The 13,971-nt window shown below is 34.3% G+C and overlaps 1 protein-coding gene across 2 annotated transcripts in view; it reads left to right on the top strand.

Annotated features, from left to right (window-relative positions):
* RP1 (RP1 axonemal microtubule associated) overlaps positions 1 to 13,971 on the top strand; it is a 655,430-nt gene that overhangs the window by 471,397 nt on the left and 170,062 nt on the right. For both annotated transcript variants that reach the window (XM_021005939.2, XM_078153415.1), the window contains 2 exons: positions 9,477 to 9,667; positions 11,840 to 12,050. In XM_021005939.2, the coding sequence (XP_020861598.1) occupies positions 9,477 to 9,667; positions 11,840 to 12,050 (402 nt within the window). The remainder of the gene's footprint in view (positions 1 to 9,476; positions 9,668 to 11,839; positions 12,051 to 13,971) is intronic.

The raw sequence follows: 13,971 nt of genomic DNA, 5'->3' as shown, positions 1-13,971 counted from the left end.
CTTAACATGTGTAGATGTTGAGCATTTAGTACTAGTATTTGATCTAGTTAATAATAAGCTTTATGCCCCTTGTTGCTTCTTTTGGCACCTTTAAGTATATACTTATATCCAGTGTTTCTCTGCATGCCTTTAACTATTTGCTGAACCAGAATGATATTGTAGATAGAGTATTAGATGGGTAATTAGGAATCTCTGGTCTATAGTTCTATTTCTGACACTTTTTACTTATGTGTCAGTGAGAAGGTAATTTCCTTTCAATGAGATTTGTTTTATTCATCAGAAAAAATGTTCCTGACAATAATACCTGCAATATCAGCCTTATAGCATTATTATTAATTAAAATTTAAATGAAATAATATATATAAAGCCCTTTGCACATATTGAAGAACTTTATAAATGACCTCTTTTAATTACAAGGAACCCATAGAAGTAGAACTTGAGGTAGAGATCACTGATCTATGACTTTTAAGCCATTGTAGTAATAATAATAATAATAATAATAATAATAATAATAATAATAATAATAATAATAATAAAATGATGATAGTGATGGTAGTGGTGGTGATAATCTCCTCAAATCCCCACACAGTCTCCAAAGCATGAGGTGGAGGAGGGATGGCAAAATAAAGGAATGACAGCCAGGGAGTATATACAATGAGGAGTCTGTTTGCCCTGAGTCCACTATTAGAATGGTAATGTTCTGGTAGGTATCTTAAAATGCTGACCAATTGATCATCTGGCAGTAAAAATGATTATGTTGGCCCCATGGCTAGCATGTTAGCTGGCTCCAGAGTGAAGATTTCATATTGCTTTTTGTCAATAACATCCTCAGTTCTAAGTTATAAAACAACAAGCAGACCATTAGCACTTAAGAAATAGACTAAAAATATCAATGCTTTTAGTATATGCTATTATGACACCATAAAAAATGGAAATGGAATCTCACCAGTTACAGACAAAAAATTCATAATGGTTTTGGTAAATAATATCCTTAGCTTCTGGTTATATAGCAACATATCATAGATCAATGCAGGGCAATCAAAAGAAAAAATGCCATTCCTAAACTCAGATAAGCTGAGAAAAGAGAAAGAATTGAGGAGTTATTTAATTCTAAAGACAGAAAAATTGAAGAGCTTAAAGGCATTGAAGAATTTGCATAAGGCAAAACTTCAGATGTGTTTTCAATAACAAAATGGATGGAGGAAATAACACTATTATCCTGAATGGTGTTCCAAAGGAGATGGGTATACTTAGAATGGAATTCTAAGTATATTCTGTAATTGTTACAGTGTTAAGGCCTACAGGAGGAAAAGATGTATCCAAGAATGTTCTTAAAGAAAAGATTCATATGCTACCATGACAGAAATAGTTAAGAAAATTTAATGGAGACAAATACATACAAATGTATGTACATACAAATGCCAAAATTTTAATCAATATCTAGCACTAGGAAACTTGAATACAAAATTGCCCAATTAAAATCTTTGAAAAACAAATAAATGTATATGTCAAAAATAAGCAAAAGTTTATCAGACATTATTTACTTGGCAACTAAAATATAAGCCAAAAAGTTAAGGTGATTCAAGGAGTAAAAGCAATGTACAATATTGAAATAAAAAAAATCAACATTAATAAAAAATATTGTATAGAACAGGGATTCTTAACCTGCGGTCCATAAATTTTGTTTCCATGTTCTGATAACTGTATTTCAATGTAACTATTTTTCTTTGTAATTCTATGTTTTTAATGCATTTATTGTATCCCTAACTTTTCATTTAATATAAAATCCCTAAAAGAGCAGAGAATGGAATAAAATGAGCTAATTAGTACAGTGGGGGCATTGAGTGCTTTTACAACCTAAACATCACTGGGCCAGCACTCTTATGTGGACTCTGAAACTTCTGGCCCTTTTCTTATATACTGCCATTGTACTTTCTTTTTTGTGTTGTTGACCCCAATTAGGTGTTTAAGTCCTTGAGAACAGGGACTGTATGCCTTTTTCTATTGGTACTACCAGTGTTTTTTTTACTGTACGGTACATAGTAAGTGCTTAATAAGTGTTTTTATTTAATTCACTCATTCAACAAAATAAAAGATCAACTTGCATCAAACACAAAACAGGAAGGTTACATGCCATTAGTATAATGAATGACAGAATGGTTACATCAAAGGCAGTAACTGAAATTCTAGTCTCCTGGTGAAACTGGAAGGAAGCAGGTCTGGATAAGAGCCATAATTATATACTCAGATGATTCACAGTGTTGCATGACTTGCTAACAAAGCACGTTACCAGTTTCCTTTGGTAAGCCTGGTGGAAGCCTGAGCTCATCTTTTTAAAAAGAAAACATCATATATCCGTCAGTAAGAGATAAAAACACCACCTACCCCTCCAAATATAGGCAAATTGTGTGCTTTTGTCCTTTATGCTAAACAATCACTGTATGAATCTCTAAAAAAATCTATACAGAACCTTACAAAAAAACATTTTAACTGAGCATCAAAAAAGGCATGCCAAGAAGACATAGGGCATTTATTTGGTGATTATTGAACAAGTCACATAGAAGCAATATAGCATTAAACTATTTTTTTATTGATTATTTGAAAGACTTTGACTCAGTTCTGCACTCATGGATTAGTCATGATTATAAAATATATAAAACAGTTTTAAGTATAGTAAAAGTGCTAGAGGATTTGACTTTTATGTAGAAAATTCTACCAATAGAAAAATATAAAGAACACAGCATAAAATGTCTTATCTTCCAGGGAAACAGTTGTTTCCACAGTATATTCATGCTTGCACTTAAACGCATCATCAGTACTCCTGAGATAAGGAGAGTCATAGCAAAACACATTATTGATCACTCTATGTGGAGAGATAAAATCAAGTTGTATAGTCCTACTAAGAAGCACATAAAACAGTAACTTCATCTCTTAAAAAGTTTCTCTAGTAATGTCTAATTGTCATTTGGATGTGATAAATGTAAAATGCTTAGTTTCTCAGTTAAACTGCAGACTTTAAACTTTATGCTTTTAGGCTGAATTGAACCAATGAATGAAGGTGATGATTGGGCTTCTCCAGGAAAGACTCAGCAAGGATAAGGCAATAAAAAGAAAACTAAGGCTGTGCATATAAAGAAACTGATTGGCATCTAGAAATAAAAGAATAAAAGAGAGAATATGTTTGGAGAGATTAACACTTATACAATAATCATTTTAATATATACATTTGGTATATAAAATGGATAACAATGAATCTATAATGTATCCACCAAAAACCTAGACAATGCAACTCAGGGCTCATCACCCCAAGGCAATTATAAAAAGATGAATGAATATTTCTTTATATAAAAGGAAGAATGAGATTGGTAGATATTTCCGGAGCACATAATAGGGTAATAACTTACTTAAGTACTTTTGGAATAGAATGATATCATTTCAAAAAACAACAGTAAAGATAGACAAGAGGTATATATCAGTGTATTTACTGAACGTAATCAACAATGGTTGATCTTTGGACAGAAATTATAAAACAACTTAGATACAGGACTGGAATCCAAAGACCCTTCATGGGTGACATCCACATTAACTCAACCAACAGTATGTCAACAAAGGAGCATCAAGCACATGGCTGAGTCATGAAGATTTGTTTTTAGAATTGATGAGATTTATGATAACAATTCAGTATTAAGTCATTTCCACCAGAAATTATAGAAATGCTATCCATTAGACAGCCTATGATACAACTGATAGAGTTCTGGGCCTGAAGTCAAAAAGACCTGAGTTCATATCTGGCCTTGGAAACATAATAGCTATGTGACCTTGGGCAAATCATATAACCCTCATTTACCTCACTCATTAATAAAATGTGAATAATGATAGTAGGTGCCTTGCAGGGCTGTTGTGAAGATCAAATGTGGTATTTTGTGAAAAGCACTTAGGATAGTGTTATACAAATGCTTATTCCTTTTTTCTTCACTTAGGGGGCTCAGACTTAAAAATTGGTTCAGATTATGGAATTAATTCATGAGAACTATACCACATAGCACCTTGTGAAAGTTTGACAAATATTGACAACTAGCAAAACAAATAGAAAATAAATCCATGTTCAATAAGTGCAAATCCTGAAACATAATAGAAAATTTAAAACTGTACTGGCATCAAAGCATAATTACAGACAGAACTATGGGATATTACACTCATCATAAAAAAATAAAAACAACATTTTTAATATAGGTTACCATATAAATTATTCCTTACCTTCAAACTATATGAGGATAAAAAGGTTTCAAAATATATAGATCTAGCAGAAAAAAATTAAGGCCACTGGGAATAATATGGAGTGCATACAATCACTATTGTTCTGTGATAGGATAGTTATAGGATAATTATCCCAAAGATGTTTCCTTTCTTTTTTAGCTTAATTTTATATTTTATTATAAACTTATGCACCAAAATAACATTTACATATACAGCAGACACACCAAAAAGGATTTTATATGAAACAGAGAACCTCTCATTTCACTCAATCACATGCTTTTTAAAAAATAACAAATTCTTCATGTTAATTTAAAAACTTCTGATTCTCTGTTTCTTTCTGAATTTCCTTCTGTTTTCTTTTGTGCATTTAAAAATGTTATAATGGTCTTTAGCTATTGTTATTCCTTGGCAATCCTTCCCATCCCTACCCATTGTTATCTCTAGACAACCACCCCATTCCAACCAAGAACAAGTGGGGAAAAAAACCCTCAAACCTTATAACAAATATGCACAGTCAAGTAAAATGAACCCATGCAGTGGCCAACTCCAAAAGCATATTTCTATCTACCTTGTGTCTATTACTTTTCTAACTGAACCGAGGAATGTGCCTGATCATAGCTCCCCTGGTGGCACGACTGGTCAGTCATTGCTTTGGCCATAAATCTTCAGACTTTTAACATTTTTTGTTTTGTTTTGTTTTTTGTCCTTGTATAAATTATTCTCCTGGCTCTGATCGGTTCACTCCATCTGTTCATACTACCCAGGAGTCTCTGAAATCTTCTCTTTAATAATTTCTTACAATGCAATAATATTCATACATTTATGTGCAATTTGTTCAGTCATTCCCTAATTATTAGTAGGAAATCTAAGGTAACTGCCTTAGAAACTAATTATTTTCTGCCGTTTTACCCCCTTTAATATCCTCTTCAGAGTCAAGAAGTTTACTTTATTTATTACTATTGCCTCCCTGGTGCTATCCTTCCTCTTAACTTACCTGTCACAACCACACAAGCTTCCATGTTGAACTGAATACTTTACTATGGCAAACTGATTGTGTGCATATGTGTGTGCATGCAACACTCCTTGGTCGTTTCAAATAAGAGTGAAATTCATGATGCCCAACCTTTCTCCAATTTTGTCTAGCATCAGCCTCCACCCCCTTCTTTATCCTTTGCACAAATGTGTTCTGCTTTTTATCCTCTTTTCCCTTTTAAATCCTAAGTACAGAAGCAATTCTACCTTCCCATCTCCCCACAGATACATACATTCCACTCAGGATTTCTATTTCTTTTTTTTTATTTCTTAACTCCATAAATATGCTTGAAGATATTAAGGCTTTGAAAAGACATTTGTTTCTTTTCCCTTATTACAATGTCAGCACTACATCCAATTGTTCAAATAAATTTACCTTCTTAAATTTCTCTGGGCTAGTATGTGTACATGTCCAATTTCCTACTTATCTTTCATCATCTTAAGTGTTTAGAAGGTCTCTCTTTCATTAAAAATCCTTTTTAATAGGAATTATACTCAAATTTCAGAGTAAGTCATTCTTAGTTGTAAAGCTATATCTTTTGCCTTTTACAGTACTATATTCCAAGATCTCTTTTCATTTATAGTAGAAGGTACCAGGACTTGTGTGATCCTATTGTTTTTTTGGTACTTGGATCATTTCTTTGTGGTTACTTGGATTTTTTCTTTGATGTGCGAGCTTTGAATTTTGGCCAAACATTTTTCCTTTTGAGGTTCCTTTCAGGAGCTATCATTTACACAGAGCCTTAAGGTTTACAGAGTACTTTACATATGTTATCTTATTTGATCCTCATAACAACTTGGGAGGTAGATGCTATCATAGCTTAATCTTACAGATGAGAAAACTGAGACAGGATATTAAAGTGATTTTCCCAGGGTCATATAGCTGCTCAGTACCTGAGGCAAGATTTGAATTCAGCTTTTCCTGACTTCAAGTCCAGAGCTCTATCCAGTATACTACTTTGCTGTCTTCAGTCTAACTGACTTTTAGGAAATGATTAGTAGATTATTTTCATTTTTACTTTGTTCTCTGGTATAATGTATGTATAGTTTTATTCATGATTTATTAATACATGATGCTCAAAATGAGAGTTTTGGGAAGTCCAATGATCTTTAAATTATTTCTCCCTTGCCTCTTTCCCAGGACAGTTTTTTTTATATCAGGTCAAATTTTCTTTCATTTCCCCCCCCACTCTTTTCATTTGGTTATATTTTTTGTTATCTCATGAAATCATTGATTTCTGTTTTGTCTATTCCAGTTTTCAGGGAGTCTGTTACCTATATAAAGTTTGCTACTTTCTCTTCTAAACTCTTTATTCTCTTTCCAATCCTGTCCTCAGGGGATTTCTTTCTTTTAAAAAAAAAAGCAAAACCAAAAAGCAAACAAACAAAAAAAAACAACTCTTGCTTCATCCCCCCCCCTGGTTATTGATGTAGTTCTTGTGAAAAATTCATTTTTCCTTGAGTCTCTGCTTGCAGTTGTTATGGAGTTAGATTAGCAATAATTTTTCATGCTGATTGGTGTTCTTTACTTACTCATCTCTTCAGCTTTTGTCCCTGAACTGTGACTTTGTTTTAGGCCCTCTGCTCTGTTCTTGGTATAAGTAATAGGCCCTATTTGATCTCAGCCTGGGTCACTTATTCTGCACTGACCCCTACCTACTGGAGTTTGTCCTCCTTTTGAGACAAAATTGAGATTCAAACTGCCTCATATTACAGAGGCCTGATGTGAGAGATGGGCCACCATGTTGGTGTGGTCATCTCTGTATTGGACACTTCCATCTACCACTCTATTGGTCTCCCAAGGTCCCATGTGAGGGCTTTCTTTGTGCTTGCTGCTTCTGGATACAGAGCACTGTAGGCTACATGTGTCCCTGGATATCTCTGGTTACATGGTGCAGCTACTGTATGTGGGTCCTGGCATGCCTGGTTTGGGTCCAACTAACTTTTACATAGCTACCAAGGTGGAAGACATCACTTTCTGCAGTTTTTCATGGATTTCTTGATTATTTAGTATTATGTGAATTTGATGGTTTTGCTAGGGTATAAGCATGAGTATGAGTATGAGTATAGGAACTGGGTAGCCTGCTACCTGCCAACTGAGATAGTTGCCTCTATAGGTGGCAAGCTACTCAGCTCCCACATTCATACTCTAGCAAAACAGTAAAATTCACACTTTATTCACATGTGCTTTAATTAACAGAATGTTAAATATGAAAGAATAGCAGATAGCTACTTCTTCTTGAGATATTTCTATTTGAACCCCTTTAAAAAGAAAAGCATCAAATAATGATGACACCATTAACAATAATGATAATAAAGTTGATAAAATACATTGCTATAGTACTCCAACATTTTTAAAGTAGTCTCACATATGTTATATTATAATATTCTCTCAAACAACATTGTGGACTAGGCAGTAGTGTTATTTTCCCATTAGATGAGGAAACTAAGTCTAAGCAAGATTAGACAATTTGCCCAGTGTCATATTACAAGTGTGTTAATGCATTTTCTAAGCCAAATGTTTGAGTATCCTGAAATTGATATTAGTGGCAATTCCATGGGACCTTCCTAAGTAGGTAGGTCTGAATCAAATACCCTGAATCAAATACCCTGAGATGTCTGACAACCTAAAGTTCTAGATTTCTATGTTGTGTTTCCTATTAATGTACTCATTTTGCTAGGTGAGCCACAGTTTACTTTTATGCTCATAAATTGAGCAATGGCATTTGTTCCTTGTATTACTGTCATATTAATTTTCCATATTGTGCTCTGTGCTCTGATTATTCAAATGATTATTAAATATAGAAGTCAGAACTAACCAAGCTTTTTAACTCTTGGGGGGGAAATAATGATAAGTCTCTAAGACTGTAGGATCTGAACAGTATGCCTAGTAGCTTAGATTTCTTCCTGAATCATCTTTACCTTTGTAGTAGTTGTTGGAATGCAGTCTGCATCACAATAAGGTGATACTCAGGGCTGCACTGTCTTTATAAGGCTACCTTGAAGGTCAGAAAGGCTTTCTTTGGCAGTAGCTGTTCTCCCTTAGAGGAAGAAGTCAAGAAAGCTGTGGAACTTCAAAACTGAGCACCAACTTCTCTTTCATCTCTAGTGAAATTCTGGGTCCTCAGAGGCCTTTAGAGTTAACCTCCCATTATTTAGAGCTGTCATGGCCAATTAATGCCAATAATAAGAGACCACTTCCATGCATATTAACCAACTCTGTTATTTTGATTGAAAAGAACAGTCAATTCTAAGGATCCTTTCTTGGTGTCTCTAAATACTGTGAATAATGGTTTGGTAAGCAGTCAGTTGCTAGTTTGGATGAATTAGCTAGACATTCCATTCTCACTGAACTGAGTATAGTAGTCATTTTAGTGTGTGTGTGTGTGTGTGTGTGTGTGTGTGTGTGTGTGTGTTCCCAATTTTTCATTTGCAATTCCTTTCCTTTGCTATTTTGAAGGGAGGGAGACCATGGAAGAACTTGGCATTAATTATTTCTCCTATGGTGAGCTGTTATTGGAAGGCAGGGTTTCTTAATCTGTGGTCCATGAACTTGTTTAATTTTTTTTTCATAACTTCATCTCAATATAATTGCTTTCATTTATAAACCTATGTGTTTTTCTTAATTGATCTAAAAAAATTCTTCTGAGGAGTCTACAGGCTTCCCCAGACTGATAAAGGGGTTCATGACACAGAAAAGGTTAAAAACCCTTGGGCTAGGGCCTACTCTAGGCTACTTGTGGAGTTTTAAAATAGTAACTGGATACCAATGTAACAAGTGCTATAAAAAATAAAATAAATACTAATTCTGTTTAAGTAGACAGGGTTTCTAAGTAATATGGTAAGTTTCTCTTCTATTGATGGCTTTCTGAGACAAATTTTAGGGATGGTTCATACCCTCCATTAAATAACTTTCAAAAGGAAAAGTAAAAACAACTTGACAACAAGAAAAAAAAAACGCTTGAAAGTTAAAGTTTAAAACACATAAGAACACTCAAATGTTACATCCCTTCAGAAATAAAAGCAATACTGTATTGCTCTCTTCTGAGTAGCTGTTGCCATAGATACAGCATAACCTGCAAATAGAGTTTTGTTTATACTCTGTAGTGTACAGTCTCTGGTTCAACTGTATTATGATTTTCCCTTGTGTTTTCTTTTCTCATTTGATCATCTTTTTTTTTTTTAAGGGAAAAGACTAATTTGTAGTCCTGAGCAGCCCTTGATCAATGGGCATTCCCCTGGTTCATGGATAGTGGACATCACTGGATCCGGGTTGAGCACCAAAGAAGAGATGATAGAACTTTCCCTAGTCTTTTATGGACATCTGAATCACAAAAAGTTGGCACTTCACATGACAGAAAATGAAGCACAAATCAAAGTATTTCACCCTTTTCTTATTAACAAAACATTTTGTAAGAGTGAGAATTTCACTAACTCTGGGAGAAGTCATTTTCTTACAATTATTAAGGCTCTGATGACCATGCTGAGGGATGTTCTGATTCACATTTAATCTTCTCCTAGTTCTTTTCCTTTCACTGCCAGATATGTCTGTCTCCCCCCTTTGCTTTAAATCCCCTTTGCTGCCACACAGACTGTCTCCATGACACCAGACAACTGGTTTGATTAATATTTTGACTGAATTGACAGGTTACCTTAGCATCACAGAAAATAGCCACAGGAGAACCTTCTCTAGCAAACAGAGATAGAAGCACCCAAAACCACCTGTTTTGAACAAAAATGATTTTAATGATGATATATTTCAGTTTTGTTTTACATTGTACAGAAAGACACTGGAGAATAGGACACCTTCCAAGTGTGCTTCTTCAGTAACAGAACATGCAAACCTGATTGCTTGTCAATATATTGGAGATGTGGAGAGGAATGAACAGATTATTTGGTTTATAAGCTCATCTTCTCTTTTTCCTCCTATTAATGAATACTTAGAATTCTTCAGAGATCATTGCTTTACTTTGAAATGAAAATGTTCCTCAAAATTTGGGACTCTTAATACCAAAATTTTGTTTCCAGAATTTTATTTAGTAGAATTTTATTACCAAGTAATAGGTATTCAGAATTATCTATATGGACTGGAAAACCTTATATTATCAATCTGAAAACTCTAAGTGATTTCTGAGAAGGAGTATTTTGAGATATCTAGGATTGAAAAAAAACAGGTATTACCCTGTGCAGTTTTGAGTAGGCAGGTAAGAAACTAAGTGGATTGTACCAAGAAGAATTTCCAAATTACTTAAATATAAAAGTTTATAATCAACCATCCCATGAACCCCTTTGAATTAATTAATATTCACTCCCTGCCTTTGCAATATATCTCCCTGCTTGAAGACTCCACCACTTGGCAATTCTGGAACAGCAATAATTATAAATTAACTGGCATTCAAATTCATGGGCCTTGCTTATTTTTGTAAATGTTTTTTCAAAGTAGGTGGAATGATATGGTGGAAAGAACACTGGGTTAAGAGTAGGGAAAGACCTGAGTTTGAATTCTGGTTCTGACACCTACATAATTAGCTATGTGACTGGGCAAGTTGCCTAACTAACTTGTCTAAGACTGTTTCCTCATCTGTAAAATGAAGACAGTAATACTTGCACTACCTAGCTCACAAATTTGTTGAAAAAATAGTGTTTTGTAAACCTTAAAGCCTTATAGAAGTGTGAATAATTGTTTTTTCAAAGAAAAAGAAAAAAAATTTGATCTTACTACTTCTGTGACTCTTCATTCAAAGTCTAGAGACTTAAGATTTCATTATTGTGGTTGCTCTCCCTCCACTAAGACAATTCCTAACCAGACTTTCACATAGTAGATACGTCCTAAGCATTTGATAGTTAATTTCCTTGGCTGCTGTCACACAGGTAGTAAATGCTAGAAGCTGGATTTGAATCCAGGTTTCTCTCACTCTATGCTCATCAATCTTTCCACTATACCACACTTTGTTTATGTGATTTTATAATATTTTCTTATCTAGGTTCACATTAGGCTCTGAAACCCATTCTTTGTAGCTCTGAAGCTATCTCTCTATTCACTATATCATGGCTGCCTCTCAAAATAAATACAAGGTAGTTTCAGCAGATGGTCAGATAGGTGGCACAGTGAATAGATTATCAGGTTTGGAATCAGAAAGACTCATCTTCATGAGTTCAAATCTGGTCTCAGGCACTTACTGTGTGACCCTAGACAAGTTGCTTAAACCTGTTTGCCTCAGCTTCTTCATCTATAAAGTGAGCTGGAGAAGGAGATGGCAAACCATTCCAGTTTCTTTGCAAAAACAAAATGAAACAACAACCAAATCTCAAATGGGATCACAAAGTGTTGGATACAACTGAAACAACTGAACAACAGCAAAATACATCATTTATATGTGCAGATATGTGTTCATGCATGCCCTTATATGTACATAGTGTGCATATGTATATATGACTTACGTGTGTGTGTGTATTTTGATTCTAATAAATGTTGAATTCCAAATGCAGCTCAAAATTGATGAGCAGAGTTTGGGAATGAAGAAACATTTGACAAATTATTTTCCCCCAGGATGAACTTGAGGGCATTGGATCACTTTATAAGCTTCAGGTATCAGGAACATCTATCCAGCTGAACAAATCTTGGCATTTAGACACAGTAAACCTGAAGCATACAGGTACTGCCCTGGAAATGTGGTTGATTTTTGACTACTGGTTTAGACCGAATGAAGAGGACTGTGTGGAACTTCCTACTTTGGTTTCAGGCCAAGACCCTCTCCAAGGTAATTTTTTTGGCCCTTTTCTTGAAGAAATAAAAATTAGAATAGGAAAAAATGTATTTAAGAAAAAAAAATCCAGAGCTTTTACAAATTACCTGAAAATGAATTCATTTTAATCACATAAGATTTGTGACTCTAGCTTTTTGTTACTGATCCTTGATTAATCCTTTGTCTTGTAGGTTAAATATTTATTCATCAATACAGACTACAACATGTCATAATGCATTAGGTAAAGAAGTATTTGCTCTAATAATTTCTGGAGAACTGTTTTCTGTTGCTGATAACTGGGTACTAGTATGCAACCAAGGAACATACCTACATCTTGTTTTGGGAAACAAGAGGGGAAAAAGCACTGAGCCTGAAACAACTTATTAAATCTTACCAACTAAGTGTAGCAAATGACTTTTGTGATTAGTGAGAATAAGGAGGATTTAGGAATTGAAACTGTATTTGTTAGTACTGTACTGATATTAATCTAAGATTTATTTAAAAAATATGTCATTACATTAATTCATCAGGGAGAAAAAAAAATCAGATCAATTGTGCTTTCTGATTTCCCTAAAACAAGAATGAAAAACTCTAGAGAACAGAAACAACTACTTTTTTACTTTTCTGTCAATCTATGATTGATAATAGGAGTAAAGTAAGTAGCTAGAGAATATTTGGCTATGGAAAGTCAATTGAAACACTCTCTAGTTCACCTTGGACTCCTTGGAATTTTATTTTATTTTTTGTAATCAATCAATGAACAAACATTTATTAAGTGTCTACTACGTGTCAAGCACTGTTCTAGGCAGTGGGGATACAAACACAAGTGTGAAACTGTTCAGGGTCACAAAAGAGTTTATATACATATATTTGTTATTGTTGTTATTCAGTCATATCCAAGTCTTCATGACCCTATTTGGGGTTTACTTGACAAAGATACTGGAATGATTTTCCATTTCCTTCTCCAGTTTATTGTACAAATGAGGAAACTGAGGCGTACATAGTTAAATGACTTGCTCAGGGTCACACAGCTAGGAAATGTCCAAGGCCAGATTTGAACTCCGAAAGTCTTTCTTACTTCAGGCTCAGTCCTCTATTCACTGGGCCACTTAACTACTCTATAGACATATAAGTATATACAAGACTGCTATAAAAGCAAAGCTAAACACAGATGGGGAAAGCATTTGCAATTGTAGAGGACCAGGAAAACAACTTGTTGTTCATCCTACACAGAAAGTGGTGCTCAGGTTTTGAAGGAAGTCAGGAATTCCAAGAAGCAGAGGTTGGTAGAGAGAGTATTCAAGGAATTGGTGATAATCTGTGCAAAGACACTATTGAAAATCAGTGCCTACAAAAGTCCTTTTTCTGGCTCTTTCAGAAAGACTACATCCTCATATGCTTTCCTTTAGGGTCACAATGTTCAATGCGGCATGTAAACTTCTTAATGTTGTCTGTTTCAAGCACTGATCAGACTGAAAATTTGCAAACCATTTATGTGCATCCTGTGGATTACTAAAGTGACATCACTGCCACTAACTACAGAAGTTTGTGGCCAGAGACTCCAGTAGTGATGAAGTAAGACTGGTTTAATATATATGACAAAAAGGTTGAGACACTTCTGTACCATAAAGAGGACCCTAAAAGTACTCTTTCATGTTTGAAATTATCTCATGGGGAGATTTAGTAAGTCATATCCTATTTACAAGTACAGGAGTAACTTAACTAAGTGGACATAATGTCATAGAGCAAAATTTATAAGACAGTTCCTTTAAAACTTCATATGAACAGATGGGACAATTCATCAAAACTCTCACTGTAAATTTCTTCTGAATAAGAGGAGTTTATTTCTCGGTTTTTAAAGAGTTTTTTTTTTCATTTCAAACCATAATTTTTTTAAAAAGTATAAAAATGTTAGGAAATTTTTAACATAAATTAC

The sequence above is a fragment of the Phascolarctos cinereus genome, unplaced genomic scaffold, assembly GCF_003287225.1.
Source record: "Phascolarctos cinereus isolate Bilbo 61053 unplaced genomic scaffold, phaCin_HiC Scaffold_4;HRSCAF=312, whole genome shotgun sequence".
Taxonomy (NCBI): Eukaryota; Metazoa; Chordata; class Mammalia; order Diprotodontia; family Phascolarctidae; genus Phascolarctos; species Phascolarctos cinereus.
The sequence above is the reverse complement of the archived record's forward strand: the minus strand, read 5'-3'. Positions and strand labels throughout refer to the sequence as shown.